Source organism: Tenrec ecaudatus, chromosome 5 (assembly GCF_050624435.1).
Source record: "Tenrec ecaudatus isolate mTenEca1 chromosome 5, mTenEca1.hap1, whole genome shotgun sequence".
Classification (NCBI taxonomy): domain Eukaryota; kingdom Metazoa; phylum Chordata; class Mammalia; order Afrosoricida; family Tenrecidae; genus Tenrec; species Tenrec ecaudatus.
The window spans coordinates 146,278,485-146,305,579 of NC_134534.1; the positions used below are offsets into that span (position 1 = coordinate 146,278,485).

Consider the following 27,095-nt stretch of genomic DNA (forward strand, 5'->3'; position numbering starts at 1 on the left):
CGCGCTGGAAGCAAGGACTACAATCTCAAGGGTGGAGGTATGCTCCTGGAGCCTGACAGGAAGTGACGTACTGAACCATTGTGCGACCGTATCCGTATCCAAGTACGCCTGCGCCCACTGTCTTCGCCGGGTTCCGGGAGCCACGTCCGGGAGGGGGCGGTGCTGGCGAGAGAAGCACTTCCGCGTAGCCAGCCAATCCCGATCGGGCGCAAGCCTAGTGGCTCGGGCATTACCGGAAGCACAGGGGGATGGGGCGAGGGTGACGAGATTCTGTCCGCGTTGGAGGGGCCGGGCCGCCGCCGGAGTCGCCGCGGCCGCCGCGTGACGTGGCACAAGCAGAACCTTTACAGCAGAGCCCGAGCTGCCGCGCCAGTCGCGGAGGAGGTCCTCGCCCCGCTAATTCCTGCCAGGGTCCCGCAGCCTCGTCCGACCGACCGGCCTGCCGGCGAGCAGCGCCCCCGCTGCCCTCGTTCTTCCTCAGCTCTCCGCTTCCTTCTCGCTCAGTGTGCGGCAGCGTGAAAGGAGAAGGCCCGGGGACGCCCCAAGCCCCTTCTGCTCCTGCCCAGCGCAAGTGCCCCCGCCGCAATGGGTCTGACCATCTCATCTCTCTTCTCCCGCCTCTTCGGCAAGAAGCAGATGCGCATTTTGATGGGTGAGTGGGGGCTCGCGCTCCGTGGTCGGGCACCTACCGGGGTCCAAGGCCACCTCTCTGTCCCTAGAGCGGCCTCGAGGCCTCTTTTCCCTTCCGCCGGCCGTGGTGGGGGGAGGGGAGGCGGGCCGGGGTCGGGAGGAGTCTTTGAGGTGGGGGGAACGCGTGGGAAGGGGAGGGGTCCCCACCGCTCTGTCTCCAGCAGGGCCCAGCCCCCGGCCCGGCTTTCGCTGGGACTTTGCTCTCTCCTCCCTCCTGTTGAAAGCCCCACCACCCTGGGCAGGGAAGTCGAACGCGCCGACTCTCGGGGCCACGAAGACCCTCGCGAGGCCCGGCGGGAGGGTGTGGGCAGCGATCGGAGGTAGCTAGGCTCGCCCCTCCAGCCTTGCCGGCCCCGCTTCCCGCCCCGGGACACTGCACCCACCCGGTGGCGAGCGGGCGGCGGGGCAGGAAGTGACCAGGCCCTGCGCTTGGCGGAGAGGGGAGCTCTCGTTATCGGGCTGGAGTCCATAGCGTCCACTTTGCCAAACTTCGAATTGCGCTGGCATCCGCTTTCTTGTCGCGCCCCCCTCCCATTAGTAAGTTCATCCCATGAAAACGGTGGAAACCACGACTCTGTTTTTTGGGGTCACAAAAACCCTAAGTGCTTTTGATTTTCACTTTTGTTTCCAGACAGCACATCACTCAGCTAGTTACGGGTTCCTGCAACAACAAAACGGCCCTTTTAGAAAAGAACAAAATTGAACAAACTTTCAGAACACAATGACACTGATTTTCAGAATGTTCTTGTTAAATGAGAACTACAATTTTTTAAAAACTCTGTTAGAGAATTAACGTTTTAAAATCTGTTTTTTGAGAGCCGGTTTTTGATCAGCTGTCACTTAAGTGTGCTGGGAGCAGCCAAGGAAACTAAAAGGAGCCCCTCCATCTTGGAACATCTGAATTTTGGGGCTTATTAGCTTAGTTCCTGAAGGGTGAGCAGGCTGTATTTTCTAGCTCTACTACCATCACAAGTGTGCATGGCCAGCTTCTGTAATATTAAAAATGTAAGAACAATAAGGGTGTAAATATTCCGTTCTTGAACTTAACCTTTTACTTCAGCTTCTTCCCATCTAAAGACAATTGTTGATTCATCCACATAACTAATTACATGGTTTTTCTCTTTCAAAGTTTTCTTAGATTTCAGTTATTAGGACAGAGAACATTAGAAAGGAAAGACTACGTTGTAAAAACTTTTATAAGTGTCTGAAATTGGAAGTCTGAAAAGAGATCCCGAATCAGTCAGAGGACTTTGGACTGTAATACATTGCCAGCTTATTCCTTTGAGTTGTCTTCCTGAGTCTATAGTGTGCCTGTCCTTTTACTTAAACATTTATGGTAAATGTTATTTTTCATCTCCTTAGTCTTAGTGGGCTAAGCATTGAGCTGCTAATCATAAGGTCTGAGGTTCAAATCCACCAGCTGCTCCAAGGGAGAAAGATGAGGCTGGCCACTCCCCAAAAGATTTAAAGTCTTGGAAACCCAATGGGACAGTTTTGCCCTGCCATATAGTGTAACTGAGTCAGAATAGACTCGATGATATTAGACTTTTGTGGTGACAAGGCTTAAACTTTCAAAGAGGAAAAAAAGTAGAAATATGCCTTTTCTACATTGCATCCAGGAGTTGTAATCATTTAAGACCAACACTCCACCCCACCCCACCCCCCAAAAAACAAACTGAAAACCCAAATTCACTGCCATAGAGACAGTGCTGACTCATGGCGACCCCTGTGGTTTCTGAGACAAACTTCACTGGAGTGGGAAGCCCATTCTCCCTGGCAGCCCAGTGCAAACCCCTACACCCACGAGTTAACCCCATGATGCCTCTGAAGAAAGGTTTGGTGATTTACTTTTGAAAAATCAGCCATTGAAAATGGGTCACTGCCTTAGTCTCAAACACATGGAGTCACCACGAATTGAAATCACCTCTTTGACAACTAGTTTTAGTTAATATATTGAGAGACATGCTTCCCCTCCCTCTAGTCCTCAATCTTAAAATGAGAGAGGGACAGTGTTTAATTTCTGCATTTGTACAAGGGGTAAAAGCCATAATTTGGGATTGTTGATTATGTCAAACTCAGGTTATTTTTTACTATAATTTAGCAAAAGCCAGGTTTTCTGTATTAAAAACAGTCTCAATGTCAGCTTTTATACGAACTCATCAAGTAAATTGTAACAGGCATATTTGCAGAAGGGGAAAAGGTGGTTTGGGAGTTTACTAGGTTTTCTGTGTGATTTTATTTATGAATGATTGGTAGTATAAAAATGGCTTCATTTTAAGGTATCTTCCCCTATTATGGGAGAAAAATGAGGCTTTCACTCTGTAGAGTTAGTCTTCAAAATTCACAGGTGAAGTTCTATTCTGCCCTATAGGGTTACTATGGGTTAGAATTGATGTCAGTGAGCTTGTTTTTTCGTTTGGTCCCTATTAAAAGTATTAGAATTACCAGTCATTGATGGTTTTTCCCTGTTGTATAACAATTTAAATTTAAGTACACCAATACACATACTTCCTTTTGGTGATAAATTTGGCAAAAGCTTAGATGGCGACCCCTTTGGGGCTGGAACAACCCTTTCACAGGAGTGGCCCGATTCCTAACAGCAGCAAAATTACAGTTATGAAGTAGCAACGAAAATAATTTTATGGTTGGAGGTGGGGGTTTACCACAACACGAGGAACTGTATTAGAGGGTCGCGGCATTAGGAAGGTTGCTACTGGCTTAGATAAAATTAATGCATTTTTGTGTCTCATCTCCAGACTACCGTTTAAAAGTGTATTAAAAGATAACCCGTAATGTATCTAATCTGTCAAGTGTTAATGCAGTTTTCATTTTTATTATTATATCCAATTTTCAAGTTTAGGTTTTTAAAAGGCATTTGAAGTTAATATAGTTACACAATATACTAATATAGTCAACTTTAAAAATTAAAAAACCAACCCAATTTACATTCCGATTCATACTGACTGGTTTACTGCTCTCTTTCGTTTATGGTAGCAGTCAACCTTTCTTTCACCCAACACAATATGTCAGATTTAATGTGTTTGACATTAGATGTGATTGACAGTTGTTACTTGTAAGGTGGAAATTACTCTTGTAAATTATACTTAGTGTAGATTAAAAAGTAACCAGTTTCCAAGTTAGATTTCTCATGTAGCACAAGTTTGCAACCAAAAATTTCTGTAGTATATATATTTTTAAGCCTGGTCTCATATATTGATCCATGATTAGATGAGATTTTGCTAAGTGAATCCTCAGATTTTGTTTATATACCAAAATACTAATGCATTCTGTAGTGAACTGTTTAGTTTCAGTCTCTCTACTTTGAAGTTTGTCTGTTGAGTTGAAAAGTGTTACTTCTAAAAGTTTGCTTATCCATGTGCAGTCTTGCATTGCCCTGGAGATGAGGACTGTGAGAGCGTGAGAAAGCCGAGGCGTTCTACTCCTGTAAAGAGCTCCAGTCTCGGACCCACAGGGACTGTAGTTCCCTGCCCTGTAGGGTTGCTGCTGGGTCAGCATGGACTTGATGGCAATGAGTTTGGCTTTTTGTGGAACCAGACAAATTCAGGAGGAGGAGTCCTTTATCATTTTTTAAATATTACTAGCATTTTAAGCAAGGTTCAAGAGTGATATTTCATATTTTTTTCTCTTGAATATCTAATAAGCCCATTTATTACATACTTTTTTTTTGGTTCCTGATTCTAAAAAATGTTTTTGTTAGAAAACCAAGTAAATTTTTTGTTAAATTTGAAGTGTTACTTACATATAGTCCCATGATTAGTAATATTTGTTGTTTATTCAGTCTTTTTATTTTTTATTGTACCTTCTAAGATATCTTGTTCCTCAAAAATTATAGCTATTTGTGGTTATATGAGGGGTTTCAGAAAGCTTATGGAAAAATTGAATGAAAAGATCGTTTTTATCCCCTATGAACTCTTTTGAAGCCCTGTCATAGTTGTGAGTTGTTTTGTTTTGACGTAGCATCTTATGAAGTTGTTAAACATTATTCATTGAAAAGATTACTGTCGGCCTTAAAAAATTCTCCTGATTAGCTCATAAATAGGGGATAAAAAGGAAATAGCAAAAATTGCCAGTTTTATGCCACTAAAAATTGAAAGATAATAGCTATCCTTACAGGATAACACTCTTACATTATTACAAGGTTGAGTTAGCAGACACTTTTGATAACTTGCTGTTTATTAACATTATTGACCAAAGTGCAGATAATCCTGATCTGTTGCATAAAGGCAAAACCTAAACTCATAGTATTAAAGATGAAAAACCTAAAGGCAGGGATGGCAGTGTATGAATGCTGAGTGAGAGGACTGCCTTTGGAATCAGACTTACGGATTTTTTGAATTTGGGGTTTTTATTACATTCACAGAGTTGTGTAACTATCACCACTGTCTAATTCCAGATCACATACATCACCCCAAAAGAAATGGGCCATTAGCAGTCACTTCCCGTTTCCCTCTTTCCCCAGCCTTTGGACTCACTGCTCTTCTGCCTTGGGATTTACGTTTTCTGTATATTTCATAAGACAGTATGTGCCTTTGATGTTTGGCTTCTTTCACTTAGCATAATGTTCGCCATATTACAGCATACATAAAAACTTTGTTCTTTTTATTGACCAAGTAATCCCATATTTTGTTTTTCCTTTTGTCTGTAAAAGGGCATTCACTTTGTGTCTATCTTTTGAAATAAAACCATGATGAACATTCTGGGATAAATAAATATGTGAAAATAGGTTGTTTTTTTAATTCTTTTGAGTAAATGACAAGCATAATTGTTGGATCATATGGTAACTAGTTTACATGTAGAGGAATTGACAAACTGTTTTTCAAAGCATTTGTGCCATTTTACATTCCTACTAGTATTGATGAGTTTGATTTACTCAACAAGATGTGGGCCTTTGAATACCTACTTTATTATTTACTGGCTATGATCCTGGGGACATTACTGAACCTCTCATGACTCATAGGAAAAAAATAGGGAGAGTGATAGTGAGAATTAAATTATAAAAAGGGGTGACTGCTTTGAACAGTTTGCAGTCAATTTTATATTTTAATTGTGAAACATTTAAACTTCTTGTAAATAACTTGAGATAAATCGGGAAAAATTTGTGATTTTACTTAACCTGACAATATTTTTAAAATCTCATTCATCTGCATTTCTCTCTTCAAAGTTGTGAAGTAATTTAACTGTTGGTCAATTAAAATAAAAGTACTCTAAGATCTATTGATCTATATATCTATAAAGAATTCTTCACTGCCATAGTTTATTAGTCATATTTTTTAATGATTGGCAAAGATTTTAGTAGTTTTGCTTTCAACACTTTGGTCAAAGCACGATGTGTCTGTCAAAACAGTGACTTGCTTATGAGGGTTGGTACTGAGAACATTCCTGTCCTGTGCAGATTAGAGTTTTATCTTGGCTGCTGGTGAATTGATTGTACAGTGAAACCTGTGAGAGTTGGAACTTGATGAGACTGCCTTGTTTTTAGGGGTTTCTCAAGTTTCCACTTTACAGGGTACCATCTTAGCACTTTTATTGCTCATTTTCGTGGGAAATATTTGAGTTTTTCTTTGACAGGGTTCCACCTTACACTGGCTCCTGCTTTCGAGGCTTTACTGCAGTTTCCTTTTGTGTAGAAATCGCAGTGCCGAGATTGCAACATTAAAGAAATCACTAAAGTATCACAAAATTGTTAAGCTGACATGTTTCTGGGAAAAGAACTATCTAGCAAGGTTTAAAAAGTGATGGTAGATTGAAAAATCACTGTAGACATCCTTTTTGTTTTTTAACTTTGTTTGAATTTATGTAAATTTTATTAGTTTGAGTACAGTGGCAAATATATTTAATTTTAAATCCTTTCTTGTGATCGTGAACCTTTAAACTATCATGTAATTTATATTTTAAAAATAACTTGGATGGATACTAGTAGGTCCCCAGATCTTGTTGAAATGTAGATTCTGATTCACTGTATCTGGGGTTGAAAATAAAATTCTCATCAGGGGAAGTTGAATTGGAATTAACCAGTTCAATGTCTTGGTATACACTGGTTTTACTGCTTTGTACATACTTTAAAAAAACCCGAAAATTAGTCTGAGTATATTCAAGCCCTTAGTGTAGATATATCAGAAATTCTAATTTGCTTCTTGGGGAAATTATTTTTTTAGGTAGAAATAATGTATTTATTTGAGAAAAATTCTAATGTAGAAGTGGAAGAATATTCATACAAACAGATATTAAGCTTCTATTAATAGAAAAATTTTATCACACCCTGTGTAGTAAGTTAAAATATTTGACCTGAGTTTTCCATCATAGATTTACGGGCAGCTCACATGTGTCTTTAATTTATAGGTCAGTTGGAACAGTAGTGCATAGGGTCACTGTGAGTCAGCATCAACTCCATGGCTGTGAGTTTATTGATTGGCTTGCTTAGTACATGAAGACTCCAACATTTACCAATGATTTAAAAGCAGGGTGCAAACAAGTACAGATGATTGTGATGGGAATTTGTTGGGAGAAGCCCTAGGTGGAGCGGAGGGTGTAGACCAGTGGTTCTCAACCTTCCTATTGCTGCCACCCTTAAATACAGTTCCTCATGTTGTTGTGACCCCAACCATAAAAGTTATTTTTGTTGCTACTTCATAACTGTAATTTTGCTATTGTTATGAATCATAATGTGAATATTTGATATGCAGGATGTCTTTTCATTGTTACAAATTGAACATAAAGCATAGTGATTAATCACAAAACAGTATGTAATTATATATTGCGAAGTATTTATGTTTTACAATGGTCTTAGGTGACCCCTGTGAAAAGGTCATTTGACTCCCAAAGGGGTCTTGACCCACAGTTTGAGAACTGCTGGTGTAGAGGAATTTGGCCTTGGGCTGCTTGCTGCTGCTCTGAGGGAGGAAGCTGAGACTGTCTACTCCCATAATGATTCACAGTTTGGGAGACCATGGGGGCAGCTCTGTTCTGTCCTATAGGGTCAGTTTGACTCAAAAATGACTTGATGGCAGTGATTTTTAAATTTTTTTTTTATGACAGTGATTTTGTTTGGGTTTTTTTGTAAGTCGAAGTAAGGACAAATGACAGATTTACATAACAAAAGCAGGGCTTCAAAGATGGTGGCTGGCTTCACAATTTTGAATGTATGTGGCACTCTACAGCCCTGCCAGTACCTGGTCTCACACATGAAGCTCCTGAAAAGGCACACCATGCCTCTTCTTTGGTTTTTCTGATTTAAAGTGTAGGTGGGCCATTTTTAGAAAATTGCCCACTGAAGATCTTACGAATAGCAGTGGATCATTGATAATAGTTCCAGAAGATGAGCTTCTCAGGTTGAAAGGCACTCAAAACATGACTGAGGACAGCTACCTCCTCAAAGACGAAACAGCCTTAATGATGTGGATGGAGCAAAGCTGCTTTTGTTAATGGGGCACAGAAACCAAACCCACTCTCACTGAGCTGGTTCCATCTCATAGGACAGAGTAGAAGTGTCTCTTTGTATTTCTGAGATTTTTAAACCTTTATGGGAACAGATTGGTGCCTCCCAACCAAAGATCTTAAAATTAGTAGCTCAATGGATAACCCACTACACAACCAAGACTCCATGATGGGGAACTTTTAAGGTTTTAAGAGTAAAGATGTCACTTTGATATCCAAGCCATAGTATTTTCAGTTGCCTCATGTGCTTGTGAAAGACAGCAGAACTGATGCCTTTGAATTATGGTATTGATGAAGAACTGGTTGCCAGATGGTAAACCTTTCTTGAAGTACAGTCAGGAGGCTCCTTAGAAACTAGGTTGGCCAGACTTTGTCTCATGTACTTTAGACTTGTTATCAGGAGAGACCCAAAATAACCACGTCGACTTCAAGTTGATTCTGACTTATAGTAACCCTAGAGGACAGAATAGAACTCTTTGGGTTTCTGAGACTGTAACTCTTTATAGGAAGGAGTACGCCTGGTAAGTTTGAACTGCTGATCTTGAGGTTAGTAGCCTAACAGTAACCCCCCACCCCAATGCCACCTATCAAGAATTTGGTAGAGGGTCAATAGACTCTAATAAGATGAATTGATGCAGTGGATATTTTCTGACCTTTTTGATACTGTTCTATACATGGATGCTTCAAAAATTTCTTAGAAAAGTAACCATTTTTAAAGTGGCATTTTCCACAAACTTTGAGGCCCCTCTTGTACTACTTATTACTACTATTACTAACTATAGTAATAATACGTGGCTTAACCGTTTTTCTTCTGCCCGTGGATGAATATTTGGGTAAATTGCTTACTATTTAAAATGTAGTATTTTGGGAAGAATAAATCTGATTTTCAGAAGGTAGGACAGAGGGTTTGATTAGAGGACAAGGAATAAGAAGGTCCTGGGAATTTTAGTCTCCAGTCAGAGGGTACTGAGCAGAAAGTATTGTTACACAGGTAGGAGTATGGATTGCTTAAAAAATAAAAAATGCCACTATCAAGTTGTACAACTTAGAGTAACCCTCCCGATAGGACAGGGTAGAACTGACGCTGGATTTCCAAGGATGTAAATCTGTACAGGAGTACCCTCCGCATAGTCTTTGGTTCTGTTAAGGAGCCATGGTGCCATATTGGCATACCCATCGGGCTGCTAATTGCAAGGTCATTGGTTTGAAACCAACAGCCACATGAGGCTTTCTATTCCCATAAAGAGTTACAGTCTTGGAAACCCACAGAGCAAGTCTACGCTATCCTATAAAGGTCGGTGTGAGTTGGCATTAACTTGATGGCAATGAGTGGTTTTGAGTGCTGCAAGTTACAGCATTTTCACAAAAATATAAATAGGATCAAGTGATTTTAGTTCCCTTTAAGGAATTGATTTTATGCTAGGTTGTGTTGTCGTTTAAATATTTAAAAGTGTCCTATATAAATATTCCGTTGAATTGATTTCAAAATTTGTTATAGCATTAATCTCGACAGTCGTGTATGATATATTTATTGAGGTTATTGGATACTGATAGAATATGCATGGTTTGACAGTTCATGCTTTTTAATTCAATTCTTACTTTTTTTCCCCTAATTCATACTTCTCACTACTATCTTGGAGGAAAGATGAGGCTCTTGAAAATTGTAGTCTCTAAAATCCCATGAGGGTGTACCCAAAATAAAGCTCCTCTGGACAGAGCTTTTGTAGCATGGGTGAGCTCGCTCTGAGTTAGTCCACCCAGTGGCATCACCTGGGAAGGTTCTCTGGTTGCAGTGAGTTTTTTCGTAAAATTTTATGATGGCTGAGAGAACAGCGTGTGGCTGTGAAATTTTGTTTTCTGCTCCGGGGGAAAATGCCACAGAAACTATTGTGATGTTGGACACAGCTTACAAGGATAGCCCTATGTGAAAAACTCAAGTGTACGAGTGGTTTTCTAATTTCAAAAAAGGTGAAATGTATGTTGTTGATAAACCTTCTGGACATAGTCAACTTCCCGACTAGATGAAAATGTCGACTTACAGTGCATTTGGAGTCCATTCCACAGGTCAGACTGTTCATCAAGTTCTCTAATTAGAGGTTCTGATAACAGCGTGCCAAAAAACCCTGATTTTTGGCAGACAGCGGACTGGTTTGTCATCACAACAATGCACTTGCTCATACAGCCATTTCAGTGCACCAGTTTTTGGCAAAAAATATCATGTCTCTTGTCCCACGCCCCTGTCTCACCTGACCTTGCTTCAGTGTGCCTTCTTTTTGTTTGTGTGAATGAAGAAAGACATGAAAGGACAGCAATTTGAAAACGTAGAAGAGGTGAAGAAAAAATGAGGGAGGTGCTGTCAGCCAATCAAACAGATGAGTTTGAAAAATGTTTCCAAGAATAGAATTGCAGATTTGACAAATCTCTTTAAGTGTAATGGACTACTTGGAAGGTGATAAGGTTGTTTTGTAAAAACAGTGCACAGCTGTGAAAGAAAAATTCCTTTTTGGGGGGTACACCCTCGTATATTGGGTTGCTCTGAGTTGGAATCTACTTGAGAGTGGCCTTGGGGTTGGAGTTATTTGGTGGTGGGGTTTTTTTTTTGTATCACTGCCATAAAACATACTTCTTGTACGTTTGTGAAATTGTTCAGAAATACATTGCTCCTTGCTTATATAGCTGCCTCAAATGAATGCTTTAAAAATTCTAGGCCCTACTTAGCTTGGAGATGAATACAGTAGAGACATTTCTATAGCTCACATTAACCAAGCTTTCGTTCTCCTTTCCTTACATCTGGTGTTGAAATGGACTTAGGGCTGCACTTTGTGCACAGCCACCGCCCCCCTTTGTCAGATGACACTCTACTCCTGGAAACTAGCTAATGGAAGCGGCATGATTACAAGGGGCACCTAGTGCAGGACTTGGTTTCCTTGTGTAGGGCTCACCATGATGTGCTTCATCTTTAGTACCATGAAGGGACTAGGGTAGGGTTAATTCTCCCATCCCCAATCAAGACCTTTTTACCCAAACTGTGTAAATAAAAGGAAATTATATTTACTAATCGAATAAGACAGTTCTTTATTAATTTATTCTGATGTATTTGGTGATTCAGTTTTAACATTTTGTCTTAAAACCTGGCTGTTCATAAAGTGCATAAGAACTTGGCTTGAGTTGGGGTAGATTGTAAGATGATCTGATTCAGTCCCCTTACTTTGACTAGTTCCTTGATCTTGATTTCTTCAAGTACCTGCTTTCAGGCATGCCCCCTAGTATGGGGCAAAGCTAGAGACAGGACCCTGAGGCAGGCAAGCACTACTCTTCAATGCCACAGCTTTGTGCTATTTGCTTTTGTCTAGGAATCGTAAATGAGGTACTTTCATTTTCAACTATTTGTGCCATATTGTCAGCTTTTACTTTCAAACTGTAAATTTATTGTAAAATTATTTCTTAATGTATGCTTTTAGTCTAGAATTAAAATCTGAAATCTCACCCTCTTTTCTTAGTTGGATTGGATGCTGCTGGCAAGACGACCATTCTGTATAAACTGAAGTTAGGAGAGATAGTCACCACCATTCCTACTATTGGTAAGGAAGTTGATAAATTACTTTCAATTAATGGCATAATATATTGTAAAGTGAAATATAGTTTAATTTAGAAAAACTTACTCTTTGAAACATTTACTTTTTAATTCATTGAATATCTAGTAGGACTTAAACAATTATTTCACAGAAAGGGGGTTTATTTTCTTAATGATAGTTTATTTTGCACGGTGGTCATATTTTGGTTTTCTTTGAAGGTTTTAATGTGGAAACAGTAGAATACAAGAACATTTGTTTCACGGTATGGGATGTTGGTGGTCAAGATAAAATTAGGCCTCTCTGGAGGCATTACTTCCAAAATACCCAGGTAAGAAATGCTATATATTTTTATAACATGTTTTGTGTTCTAAAGTTTACATGTTTATTTGGCTATTGTGTTTTACTATGTGTGAGTTGACATTCTTATGACCAATTCCATATTCAGTGGATACTCAAGGCTTTGAAGGCCAACATATATGGGGTGAAAGAATTACTTGTTGATCATGTAAGATTTCGTAAAATTGGGTGGAGAAAGGGCTGGCTTCCCAATAGTGTCAGACATCAGTATTTCAAATGGCTTCATTTTTAGTTTAGAAAATACGATCTGTATAACTTTGTCACTGTAGTTTACTTTAGTGAATGTTAGAAATAGTCCATTTCACCCACTTTGTGCATATGTCCCATTTACCTTCCATGTGGGAGGCCTAATTTGAACCCTGATGTGTTGCTGAGCAGGTTTCAGCAGCTCTCTCAGACTGAGGTAGACTAAGAAAAGGCCTGGAGATTTCTTTCCCCCAAATCAGCCATGAGTTGAACCAACTGTACAGTGCTTCAAAATGTTTGCGTAAAATGAAACGAAAAGATAATGATTTTTCTTATCCTACTCCTAAAATACAGGCAAAGAAAAGTAGTGATTACATTAAGCACAGGCTCCCAAGCTTGGCAGCACATTAAAATCACTTGGAGCACTTAAAAAAATCCCACAGTCCAGATCATAGCCCCAGCTACTTACTCAGAGACTCCAGCGATACAAGCCAGCCAAACGTAAAACTCCTTGTCATCAAGGTGATTCTAACTCAGAGTGGCCCTGTCGGACAGTAGAACTGCTGGGGGTTTCTAAATCTGTAACTCTGGATGAGAATAGAAAAGCCTCATCTGTCTCCTGGAGAGCTGCTGGTGGTTCGAGTTGCTAAACTGTTAGCACCCCAACTTGTAGCTCACTACACCATCGCACCCCAACTTGTAGCTCACTACACCATCGTTAGTGTTCTTGAATCATCTGACTATCTGCCAAAATCAATTGATTTGTTAGCTCATGAGTAAGCCCCAAGAATTCTGCTTTTCTAGTAATTTTTTAAAGATAATTTTACTGGGGGCTCTTAGAACAACCCATCCTCAGGTGGTTCTTATGCTGCTTCTTTGAAGGACCTACCTGTTAGCCAGGCTCTGGGCTGGATAAATTCTATTCTTGTTGGAAGACTTCCCAGATGTCTAGCAATATCCCACCCAGTTGTGATAACCAAAATTGTCCGCACATGTTACCAAACGCAGGTCTCCTAAAAGTGTAGAACTGCCCTATGAACTTCAAAGGCTCTCCATCTTTCTGGAAGCAGACCACCGCATCTTTCTCTCATAGAGTGGTTGGTAGGTTCCAGACACTGACCTTTGCATTAGTAGCCGAGTGCCTTAGCTACTACACCAACAGAGCCTCTAGATTGAGGCCAGGTAACGGGAAATACGAGAGTAATGACCAGCTTTCCAGTTTTCTGTCTTTTCAAGCTCTGAGAAATAGGGATTTTGTGTCCATATAAGTTTCCAAAGTTTCCAAGGTTGCAAGTCTTCACAGAAATAGAAAAACTCATCTTTCTCCTGAGGAGCAGCTGATAGTTTTGAACTATTCACCTTGCAAATTGCAGCACAATGCTTAACCACTGTGCCATCAAGGCTCAGGGTCACTCTGAGTTGTGTTAAATAAGTGACATGCTTTCTAACTTATAAGTTAATATGTTTATTAACATAGCTATTTTTAAAAGATGGCAGTGAGTATGAGAATCCCAAACTTTGCAATGGGCAACCCTGGCTTTACCTTGTTTAGATAGTTTCATAGTTTACTTTAAATTGTTGAGATTCGATTTATTCCTGCCCTTCTAGACCACTTTATTAATCACAAGCTCTTATCAGAGCGCTCCTGCCCTCTGTGGAAAACTTGCTATCAGCACAGAGAAGGAGCCTTGCTGGGTGGCTTATTAGTAATGTATTGGGCTGCTAACCACAAGGTCAATATTGCAAAACTGCCAATCACTCCATGGGAGAAAGATGTGACTTTTTCCTCCCGTGAGAGTTCCAGACTTGGAAACTCAACAGGGACGTCTTCCCTCTCCTGTAGGGTTGCTGTGAGTTGTCATCGACTTGATGGCAGGGAGTGTGATTTAGATAGGCACCTACTCTTACCTCTCTTGTAGAATTACTGATCTACTTCTAGCTATAAAATGTAAAGGTCAATTCGCTATGTTACTAATTTATATTCATTCAGGACACAATGTTTCTAGTAATAAATTCCCTTGTTACACTCAATTTGCCCTCAGTAATACCACATTAGGGTTTGTGGCAGGATTTGCGTTTTAAAGCCCAACAAAGATGGAAGATTATAAGCCAAGATAAAATGGGAGGGGCACTAATCCTCATGTTCCAACATAATTTTGGGAAAGGAGATTGTGACATTTATTAAATGCCTGCAATAATGTCAAATATGAAAAAAAATAATGTCAAATATGATGCTAAATCCTGTTCGACCTCTTCATGGTTACATTTAATCCTTTAACCAATAAGGTTATTGGTGTTTATTTTAGAGGAGGGGAGAATGATTGGAGGATTAGGTAATTTGTAAAACTATTACATAGTGCTAGATCTGACTCTGGTGCTGTCTTTCTACCACAAACTGGTTCTTAAGCACCAAAAGTTTCTCAAAGCAAAAGAATTTTGATGCAGAATCATATGCTTTATCTATGTGTGTGGTTAAAATGTTGGTTTCCCCAGAGATAAAGGAAATGGTCATTGGAATTTGCCCAGACCAAAGGAAGTTAATGTCATTTAATGACGGTAGCATACTTTTAAATATGAAGTTCCTCTGGCAAGCCTGATACTGTGCTGAGTGCTAAATAGAAAATACTCTTTTCCCCCCCTGTGGATTGAATGCCATTACTTACACATGTTAACAGGATAAGACATATGGTAATAAGAGTAACAAATGGTATGTATGGATTGTGATAAGAGTTGTTAAGTGCCCCCAATAAAATGATTTTTAAAAAATAGAATGGAAAAAAAGGTAACAAATAATCTAAAATACTTAAGGAGTTCAGAGTTGTATGGAGAAGAATGTACTGTATATACTCGTGTATAAGCTATGTTTTTCAGCACATTTTAATGCAGTTTTTGTGGTAAAATTAGGTGTCTCGGCTGATATTTGGGTCGGCTTATACTTGAGCATATACGGTATTTAAAGTTAATTTTAGAGTTACAAGATTAGAATTTAACAAAACTAATAAAGTGAAATCACCCCTTCTCTAGTTGAAAGTGTTCTGCTTTCTCGTTGGAACGTTAGTGGACAGTCTTTAATTCGCTGTAATTGCTTTCCCTTATGTCTTTAAAACTCTACTATTTGACTATTTTAAGAATGGCTACTTTCTTGTTAAGATTTTATTAAGTAATTTAATGAGCTTTGGGTTATTCTTGATATATTTTCCTTAAGACTTACCCCTCAGATTCTAGAGTTGGCAGGTGGCATTCGTGGGCAAGGCTCTCTGTTCTTCACGTTTCCTGATATGCATGTAACAGCTTCTGTGGCGTACCCCGCCTCTGTCCCTTTTATTTTTTTTACACTTTGCCTGTGAGGGAATAAGCTTAAATAGTAAGTTCATGATTTTAAGAATGTTTTTTTTTAACTTTTGTCCCCACCTTGTGGCCATTTTACTTTCCTACCCTTGTGTGCTGGGGAAAGGGATAAAGTGCCTTCTTTGGCATAACTGAGAAGAGCGGTGAGTTGGGTAACATATTAGAGTTGAGGTAATGAAGTTCAGTATTTACTGTCTTGTGTTTTTTGTTTTTAATGGGCTCTTTAACTGTTACACTTTATTAACACAATTTTCCTACAGGGTCTTATTTTTGTGGTAGATAGCAATGACCGTGAAAGGATTCAAGAAGGAGCAGAGGAGCTGCAGAAAATGGTAAGATTACAGTAGAAGTTAATTTCATTCTGAGGTACTTTTCTGGGTGGCAGTAGTAGCGTTAGTAGTTGCTACATTGTGACTATGACTATATTACATAAATGAATGTTACTGAAATTTTGCAAGCACCTCGAGGAACTATTATCCATGAATTGTTACATGTGCATTTTAGGCACATAAAATGTCTTAGAGATTTTTTAAAAGCATATGGAATAATGGCTAAGATATTTATGGGAAGGAATCTTAATAGTTGTTAGAATGTTCCATGAGTGGGTTTTGAGGCCTGTCTGATTCTTTTATAGATATAAAATCTCATTTTGAAATGATTAGTTTCCCCAAGATTGGCCGGTTCTATTTTCTCTATACTATATCTATAATGACTTTAGAAATGTTTTGTAACAATAACCTTTATAAAGAATTCTACCTAATAGTAGTGGCATTTTAACTGACAGCATTTTGGCCTTGCTCAGATTAGTGTTTTCATTTTTCATAGTGTTAAAAATCCTGCGAGGGCTGAGACATTATTGAGGGGCCATTTTTTAAATATATTTATTAAGCGCAATACTCCGGCCCAGGAATGCCACAATAATTCAAGCAAATTAATGCCTGGTGCGAAATGAAAAGCTCAACAGGGCAATGTCATCTTACTACTAAGAACTCATAATATATAAAGCCACAGCCACCAAGTTGATTCTGACTCAGAGTAACCCCACAGAGCAGAAGAGAACTGCCCCACAGAGTTTCCAAAGCTGTGATCCTTCCAGAAGCATACTGCCACATCTTGCACCTGCAAAGTAGTTGGTGGATGGAACCCCTGACCTTTTGGTTAGCAGACAAGTACTTTAACTACTGTGCCATCTGGGCTCTAGAGGGGCCATTTTAAGAACAGTTTTATCATGGTTTCACACTTGTAGCCATAAAATATCTCTTAAATCTCATTTACTGTCCTTAACACGTAGCTTGTACAACAGTTGTGCCAGTATCAGTATATCTAAGCCACCAAGTTTTTCCACTAATGAAATAGTTACCAATTTTTAATCTTTTTCATAGCTTTTTAGTAGATTGATAAAGTTACATGGTCAGCACCACAGGGTTACCCGTACAGCTTTTCTGTCATTCCCCATTTCCTTCTGGAGGTGTCCCTGCCAAGCTGGGTGCTTGCTGTGTAGTAATAAAACTAAACAAACAAAAACCTAAGCTCACTGGACGTGGAGTCAATTCTGACTTACGTGACCTGTGCTATAGGGTTTCTTTGGTAAGACCAGGCAGGCACCTCTTTCCTAGGGGATAGCTGGTGGGTGTGCAGTTCCACGCCTACCTGAAAACACCACTACGGCTCCTAGTGGTAACTCCTGACAACCACTAGTCTACTTTGTGATTTTATAGTTTCAATCTTTCTGAAATTTTCTCTAACCTATTCTAACTATTTAAATAAAATCATAGGAGAAGTCTTCAAAAAGTCCCTGGAAAATGGAAATAAAAAAAAAAAGAAAATGGAATTAAAAGAACTTTCCCACAAACTTTTGATGCCTCTTGTTTGTGTAACATGGTGTTTTATGACTAGCTTCCTTCATGTAACATAATTTTTCAATGTTCATGCATGTTTCATCATATAATCCTTTTTTTTATTATTCCTCATTCTTACCAGTATCAACTCTTTATACTATTCTTGTATTTGTCTTAATGTTGCTACACAAGCAAGAACTTTTAAGCCAAGCCCATTGCTGTCGAGACAGTTCTGGCTCACAATGACCCTGTCGAACAAGCACTGACTTGTTCGGGTTTCAAGAGTACATCCCTGGGGAATAAGACTGCCATATCTTTTTCCTTTGGAGGGGATGATAGGATTGAACCACTGACCTTTAGGTAGTAGTTGGGATGCTTTATCTTTGTCTGGCTAGCTAGCTGTTTGGAAAGGATGAGTGTCCTGAAAGATACCATAAGTCCATTCCAACTCACAGCCACCCTGTTACAGGGTTTCTGAGACTTTCTGGAAGCAGCTAGCCTTTCTCCCAAAGAGCAACTGGTGGGTTTGAATGCCAACCCTGCTGTTAGTAGCCCAGCGTTGCCTAACATACAGCACCCCACTAGGTTTTACACACTTTATTCCCATTTTCTTCTTGACAGTCCTGACCCTCAAAATAGTTCATCAGGAAGGCTTAAAGAGTTGTATACCATATTAGGATGGCTGGCTTGAGAAAGTTTCATTTTATTCAAAAGCAATTAATTTTCACACTAGATTTGAAAACTGAAGGACATGGGATTTAAGTTATAAGAGAACCTGAACCTTTATTGAGAATTAATTTAGGCTGATATTAGGTGTGTGTATATATGCAAACACATTAATAAAAATAGAGGTATTGGACTATGTACATATATTTATATGGCAATACCCTGAGGTAGTGGACGGACTTTGGGGTTCTGCTCAAGCCCTGCCTCAAGCCAAGAAGACCTTGTTCTAACAACCTGGCATTCTGATGCTTACCCTCCCGGCACGATCACTGAAGACAAAATGGGTGCATAAGCAAATGTGGTGAAGAAAGCTGATTGTTCTTGGCTATTAAAAGATAGAGTGTCTGGGGTCTTAAAAGCTTGAAGTGAAACAAGCAACCATCTGGCAGAGAAGCAACAAGCTCACATGGAAGAAGCACACTAGCCAGTGTGATTATGAGGTGTCAACGGGATTGGCTAAGAGAAGACCCAAAACAAACAAAGCCATATAGTTGAGAACGAGGGGGTTGGAGCATAGACCCTAAACCCATCTGCGGACAATGGGACATCCCCTCACAGAAGGGTCACAAGGAAGGGTCACAGGGTACAGTATAGCATTGATGAAACACATCATATTCCTCTGGTTCCTTGAGGCTTCCTCACCCCCCACTACCATGATCCCAGTTCTGTCTTTCACTGAGGGCTAGACCAGAGCATGTATACAAGGACAGATAAAGTAGAAGAGCTCATGACACATGGAATCCAGGAACAGGAATGGGAGTAGTGATAATAGGAGAGGTGGGGAGGAAGAGGGAGCTGATTGCAATGATCAACACATACCCCCCCCCTTAATGGGATCAAGCAACAGAAACTGTGTGGTAAGGGAAACGGTGGTCATTGTAAGATAAGAAAATAATTTATAATTTATCGAGGGGGTGGAGGAGGGGAGGGAGAATAGAGAAGCTGATACCAAGGGCTCAATTAGAAAGTAAATGTTTAGAAAATAATGATGGCAAGATATGTACAAATATGCTTGATATAATTGATGTATGGATTTTTATGAGCTGTACGAGCCCCCAATAAAATCTTTTAATAAAAAATTTTAGGCTGATGTTTAATAATTTAATTTTATTTCTAGGTAATTAGAGTTTCACCTGGTTGTGTGTGCATTTTTAAGCAATAATTAGATTCCAGTTTGATAGTTGTTAATGCTTTTGCTTTATATTTTCAGCTTCAAGAAGATGAGTTGCGAGATGCAGTACTGCTGCTTTTTGCAAACAAACAGGATTTGCCAAATGCAATGGCCATCAGTGAAATGACAGATAAATTAGGTCTCCAGTCTCTTCGTAACAGAACAGTAAGTATTTGGAGATTTACATCAATCTAGTATTCCTTGGGAGAAAGAGGAGGCTTTCTATTCCTGTAAAGAGTTATGGTCCCAGAAATGCACAGGGAAGTGCTATCCTGTTTTAAAGGGTCAGAATCAACTCGATGTTAGTGAGTTTGGGGGTTTTATTTTATTATTAAATGTAAACATGAATATTACTGCTTGAACAGATAAAAATTCAATGCCTTTAAAACATTAGCATACTATCTTGGTCATATAAAAAGCAGCCATTTCAGGCTTTATTTTAGAGCTGTTAACTTTTTTCTCAGAAGGTTTAGAATTGATAACCATGTGGAAACCAGGACTATAAAAGAATTGAGATATCTAAAGACTATTGATATTTTTCATTTTAAGTTTATCTAGCGTAAGAAGAAATACTTTATAATTTGATTAGCCTTGTAGGTCAAATGGAATTTTAAAACAATGCATTGACAGCTGTATTACAGATTATATTGTTTAGTATTGTTTGTTGGCATGTTCATGTCAAAAGCTTTTGGAAGAGCCCATAATTAAACAAGATTCTAAGGTATTTGAAATGAGAATGTTTGTTCTCAAATAACTTAACAGTGATTGAAATACTGGCCCCATACCATCATGTGCTGTTTTATATAAAGGCATCATAAACAATGTATCATTTTACAATCATCCTTCAGTAAATTGTCAACAAGGTAAATACTGAGTTGTGGGGGTTAATCAATTTAGACTTAGATGTCCCAGGTGTAAATGACAGTTTTTGGTGTTGTGAAAGATAGATGTTTATGCCTTTCCACAACCTTCTAGGGTACTGGCGTGTCGGGTCCTCAAATACTGAATGGCACTGTAGAATGTATTTAGAAGTGAAACTTTCTGGATTCCATGAGACCAAAGACCGATGTTTTCTGAAAAACTTGCCCCTTAAATGTCAGCAGTCCTTTTACCGTTTTAACAGTTGCCTCTTCTACTTTGAATTTAGTTTTATGGAAAACAAGGTTAAAATGACCAAGTGGGTAGTTTTATGTTACTAATTTTCCTATGAATGTTCTTTTTAGATTTAAGTAGTAGATGATTGGTAAAGTCTAATGAACAGGTGGAAATAGAAGTAAATAGTTTAAGTTTTGGGTTTTTTCCCCTAAGGTAGAAATAGGTCTGGGGGGATGAACATTCCCAATCTACAGGACAGATCATTTTGATCAACTTGCAGGTGTAGTTATTATTTGCTAGTGAGATATAACACTTTGACATGTTTGTCTACAATTGTTCATGTATTTAAACAAAGGGACTTTAAAAATTTGTGAAAAACTTCCATTATCTTTTAAACTATACTTTCCCACTTTTTGTGCCCACCCCCCTCTCTCATGTTATGCATACTTTCCTTAACATTTATGCCAACTAATGACTCACTAGAGGAGTCCTGGTGGCCTCGTGGGTTATATGTTGGGCTGTTAACCACAGGCTATGCAGTTCAAACCCACTGGCTCCTCTGTAGGAGCAAGACAAAGCTGTCTACTCCCATAAAGATTTACTGCCTGAGAATCCCTTGTTCTCCGCCTGAGGGAGATTCTCGATGAAATAGAATGGACGCGATGGCAGTTGGTTTTTGTTTTGTTTTTAGTGATTCAGTAACATGAAATTTGAGGGAAATATTTTATTTTCTACTTAAGAAATTTTATCCTTTAAATACTCACACTGTCTGAGACCAAAAGACCAATAACCCAAAAGCAAAGATGACAAGGCAATGAGTGGCAGGGAAACTGTATGGATGGAAGCAGGGTGCAGGCTGGGTAGAAATGGTGAGAATTCTGATAATGTGGGCTTGTAACCAATGTGGGTATAACAATTTGTGTGTTAATTGTTGATTGTGGATCTAATTTGCTATGTAAGCTTTTACCTCATCCAAATATTTATATAAGGATTTTAGATACTGGTTATGTATAACCTTGTTGATCAAGTATTTTCTTGTCCTCTCTTTACAGTGGTATGTTCAAGCCACTTGTGCTACACAAGGAACTGGTCTGTATGAGGGACTTGACTGGCTGTCAAATGAGCTTTCAAAACGTTAAATGAAACTGGATATCTAACCAAGGACATAATTTGATTGAATTGGTCTAGGCTTGTTACAACAAAATTAGTTTGCATCTTGGTTATTAAACAGTATACGGAACTGGTTTTGGGCAGAATATTACAGCGTTTGAACTTATTTTGTTGCCAATTATTGTTAACCAAGTGGAATGTTGCTATTTAGCAATATGCTTGGTTTCAAAGAAATTGTTCTTAACTTGGGGGAAAAAAGGTGTCCTCTTTTAATTTTACTTCCCTTAAGCCTAAATGCCTGGCCATAGCTATGTGACACCTTTAAATAAATCTGTTTTGAATGTCTTTCTAACAAAATTGTTATAATTTCATAAAACAAGTAACTTCTGTGAGAAACAAATTAGGTTTTAGCACTATATTATGCATGTTCCACCTTGTTCCAAAAGATATTTAATGTTATTTTTCCATTTCCAAATTTTATTTATTTTATTGTCGAGAATATACCCAGCAAAACATGTATCAATTTAACAGTTTTGGTTTTGAATGTCTTGTACCCACAACAAACAATGCTTTGAAGTTACCCCCTTACTACTTCACTCTGATACCTTTATCATTCCTGGGACAGTCTGCTGATTAAAAAAATAGCATTCCATTTGTGTTTATTTCCCTTGCCAAAAAGATTTTTTAAACACTGCTGTGGCAGCCAGGGAAATGCTCCAAAACACTATCAAATCCCTTGAAGCATTGAGGACCCCCCCCTAGACACCCTTGCCCCTGAGTGACTCCTGGCTTCCTTCCATCAGCCAAACATCCCTGGTGTGGTTTGGAGCCGTCGCTAATTCTGTGTTGGTTGTAAAAGATTTCTATTGAGATGGTTTTTGATACTCAGCAGATTGTCTTCCTCTTATTGTATCTTTTTTATGTTGCATGTTGCTTTTGGTATCAGCTTCTTTGCCCAGTATAATAATTCTGCTGATGTTTTATTATTAGTGAACATATCTTCATTATGAGATTTTGGAAAGCTCATCCAACCTAATGAGTAAGTTTCTTCATAACCCATTTGGAATTATTCCTAATAAAATGATAAACTATGTGATTGTGTGCGTTATTTTTGAGTCTTGCAGATACTTGAAATTGATTTTTTTTAACAAAGTTGGTTTGCATATTTTACATACTGTGAACAATACAGATCCCAGTGGGTTTACTAACTGTTTAAATTAGACGTAAATTATGGGTTGTTATGTGTATAACAGTGGGGAGCAACTTCAAAATTTTCTTTTTTGATAAAATACAATTTTGATGCTGTAAATTTCTAAAGTCAAATCAAGAAAAGCTGTAATAAAATAAACTGCCCAAAAAGCATGTATGTATGCGTCTGTTTCGTAACTGTCATTAGTTTTTTTAAGAATCAAGTATGGTTTGCATGGAAGAATACATAAATTCTGATTTTACTCTTCTACAAAGAACAAAGTTCACAAGCATGTTTCTTTTAACTTCACAAATTTTAGAACGTCAATAAAAGGGTGCATGTGACATGTTTTTTATTCCCAAAGAGCCCTTTAAGGCAATAAAGGTATACCTCATATTAACTGTTTCGCCGTGTCATTAAGGATTCAGCTTGATAAATCTGATGAGTACGTTAGTTTTAAAGTCTACATTCTATGTATAAGCCTTGCTTTCTTGATTCTCAATGGTTTGTATAGAATCAGTTAAGTTTATGGATTTAAAATTATTTCTAAAACCAAATACATGCTTGTAAAATGTGTATATTGAAAAAATCCACTGGACTAAGTGAAAGGAAACTAAAAGTAAGTTGAGTTGTCAAAATCATGTCAGCTGACATAAAGTATGTGCTTACCTAGTTGTGTCGCCTGTGATACTTTGGCCTTCCTGGCCCCCCTCTCCTCTCAAGAAGGAAAGGTCTCATTTCTTGTTGGGCAAAATGAAATCAATGTAGTTTATGTGAAAAACTAAATGCCGTCTACGTAGTTTTTAAGGGTGTTAGCTAGAAGGGAAAAACATTCCAATGTTTTTAAATTAATACAGTGGTGACAGCTAAGCAAGTCACCACTGTATTGATTTTAAAAGCTACATCAGTGAAGTTGAAGGTCCTTTTGTGGCTCTGAGGAGAGGGTAAGGATAGTACATTTAATTTTAATGTGAACCATTCCTTAGACCATTGTTGGAAATGATGGGATTAAGAAACTTAAGTTTGTCTGTGTTTTTACTAAGCAGTTTTAAAATTACCTGTAAGTTGACTTAAAATCTATAGAGACAACTAGACTAAGCGTTCCTGGTGGTTAGACAGGGCAGGTGGACTGAAGGGAAGCTGCTATCGAGGGAGGAGGGAAATGTTTCAGAACCTGCTTTTGGTAGCAGTTGGACACTGCTTGATGATTGAACCATGGATGCTATGATGTCTGGATTAGCTCCTAACAAAAGGTTTTGGGGGACAAAATGGTTAACTGGCAGTGTTAGTGACACTTTTTACTCCTTGATAACTTTCTTCAGTCCAAATATTAGTATAGTTTAAAAAGTCAAATTGAAAAATGTTCCTTTTCCCGTCTTTAAAACAAGTGATTAGATGCAATGAGGAAAAGCATGCATTGAGCTACAACCCCCAGAACATGTTTGAATAGCCATCGCAAGCAATGCAAACAAAATCACTGTGTCCTGACTTATTGAAATATTTGTTAATACTGTTATATTACTTTATGAAATACTTAACATTATCAAGATTGAATGCTTGGCATCCACTCATGTTAATCTTAGAGGTCTCTGACTTCTCCTATTATATAGAACAGTTGTACAGTAGTCCTAGATTATGAAGTGTTTTGTCACATGGTAGTTTTGTTACAGAGACTGAAGAGGAATTGTGATTTCCTTGAAAGACTCATTAGCAGCAGCATAGTTGAAAACAGACCGTTTCTGTTATCTGTCCCTCTGTTCAGTAGGTTTTTCAAAAGTTCATGTTTCTCATTGTCTAGCTTTTAGCTGTTTTTTGTGATATATTAACATCTTAATATTTTATTACATATTTCATTTACCTGCAAACCCCCTGTTGAAAGTAAAACAAATGCAATCTTAATTTTCCAGAGTTATCAGGGTTTTATTAATAAGAATTCTAATTTATCTCAGCATAAATACAGCATTATATATACTAGTACTTTTTTTTTTAGATCACTTGATGGGATCTAGTGTTAAATGGAGCACATTTCTAGTTTGTCAGGAAGGTTTGAAAGTGACTTCGGACTTGAAATTGGAAAAGTCATTTGTTTTTCCTTCAAGGTAGAGTTGTATGTTTCAATTTAAGATATTACTATGGCTGAGTCATAAAAGTAAATGGTACATCTGCTAGTACATTATTTGGAGATATTGGGAAAAGCAAGCACTTGTGGAGCACCATGAACTGTTTTTGGAGTGGAAGAACTTAATTGGAAACAACTTGGGAGTTTGTACACTTCAAAGATCAGCACAGCTAGTGTCAGGACAGTACACTATTTAGCACACAAACCAAGAACTTGCCCAAGATATACACAGAACTAGCCAAGGTGCTTTGTAGGAAAGTGATAGATATTAAGTACTAGCTTAATATTCTTAATCTCGTTTACTGAAGTAATTTGCTTAAAATGCAATGCTAATAAAAAAAAATGGACTTGGTTAGGTCTTGGCTAGTATTTGGACCAGAGGTTAAAATTCTTGATAACTTGTTATACACAGGTGTTATCTTCAGGTGACTAACTTGAAGTTGTTAGGATACACATAGATGGAAGTCTTTCCATAAGAATACAGATAGACCTATTTATGCTATTTCACCCAATGTCAGTCTGACATCAGCTAAAGTATTTCTAGTTTCACAGCCTCTTCTGAATCCAGCGTAAATTTCTGGCAGTTCCAGTTTGATGTAACGCAACTGTTTTTTAATCCTCTTCAGTAAAATGCCACGTGTGTGATGATACTGATGATGATTTCTGCATTTTGTTGGGCTACCTTTGGAGTGGGCACAAGTAAGCATCTCTTTCAGTGGGTTGACCAGGTAACTATCTTCCACATTTTTGGCATAGATGAGTACTTCAAGTGTTGGTATCCTTTTATTAAAACGTATCGATTGGTATTCCATCAATTCCTGGAGTCAGGTTTTTCACCTGTGCCTTCGGTTGAGGTTTGAACTTCAGTACCGTATTCTTAGTCACTTTACCTCCTGAAGTGGTTGAATGTCAACCAATTCTTCCTGGACTGTGACTTGCTTTCGTGTAAGGCTTCAATATTTTGCCTGTAGAGTCCTTCAGTGGTGTGATTTGAGCCTTGACTTTTTTCATCAGTTCTTTGTACTTGAAAAATGTGGAGTGGTTCTACCCTCTCGGTTTTTCTTCTAAATTGGTTTCTTAAAACTCCAGGTCTTCGCATGTTTCATAATTACTTGATCTTGTTAAACAGACCTTGAACAGCTCTTTTACTTGATCATTTCTTCGACATTCAAGAGCAAGTTTGAAGGTCTTCTGACATCCATTTGCTTTTTGCTGTCTTTTTAATAACCTTTCTGCTTTCTTCCATGCTTGATGCTATTGAAGTCAGCCCACGATTCATTGTATTAAAATATAATTTTGAGATAGTATCTGTATTCGTGTGACATATACTTAAGGTTGTTCTCTGGTCTTATGGACTTAAAATGTTTTCAGTTTCAAATTGAACAAATTCCTCAGTCCCTGGACTGATAATGAGCTGATGTAGTTGATTTATGTTTAATGCATCTAGTGAGGTCCATGTGTGTAGTTACTGACTTGATAGTACCTAACAACCACCACCATCCTTCTCAGCAGCTTTTGTGTTAGAACCACGTGTAATTATCAGTGCATCTTGTTTGCATGCTTAATCAAGTTCAAGCTGCCAGAGGTGTTCCTTAGAGGTAAGGATGGATCAAGCACAGAAGCAATTGTGAGGATGGCATTTAACAGGGTTTAGAAACAGGTTAAAAAAATAACCTTCAATCTCCATCATTGGCATTGGTATATAAATTTGAATTGTATTGGCTGGTCTTAAAACCAAACTCACTGCCATTCAATCAATTCATAGTGACCCTGTATGGGATTTCTGATTCAATCTTTATGGGAGAAGGCAGCCTCATCTTTCACCTTGGAGTAGCTGGTGGGTTTGAAATGTTATTTTTGTTGGAGCATGAATATTATCCTGTCATAGAGCACTGTACTTCAGGATATGTCTTGAAATGTTCTTTCTGACACTGAATACAATGCCATTCCTCCTGAATTTGTCATTCCTGGCATATTTAAATCACTGGATAGTCTTAATTCACAGTGGTCAAGACTGGTCTAATTCTGCTCACTAATACCTAGGATGATTTTTCTGTGTTCCACTTCATCTTTGATTTGTACTTTTCCTAGATTAATACTTAATACATTCCAAGTACCAATTATTGGATGTTTTCAGCTGTTCTCATTTTGAGTGGTGCCAAAAGCACCTAGGTCATTCAAGTGAATCTACTTTGAGTTAGGTCTAATGTAAAGGCATTTAACTCCATGATTTCAC

At 38.5% G+C, this 27,095-nt stretch overlaps 1 protein-coding gene across 1 annotated transcript; it reads left to right on the forward strand.

The window, feature by feature from the left end:
- The first annotated feature begins 290 nt into the window (after positions 1-290).
- Positions 291-22,647, forward strand: ARF4 (ARF GTPase 4). Its single transcript, XM_075550001.1, has 6 exons — positions 291-652; positions 11,646-11,726; positions 11,939-12,048; positions 15,872-15,943; positions 19,386-19,511; positions 21,494-22,647. The coding sequence occupies exons 1-6, from the start codon at positions 586-588 to the stop codon at positions 21,578-21,580; spliced, it is 543 nt and encodes a 180-aa protein (XP_075406116.1). The 5' UTR covers positions 291-585; the 3' UTR covers positions 21,581-22,647.
- Positions 22,648-27,095: the final 4,448 nt, after the last annotated feature.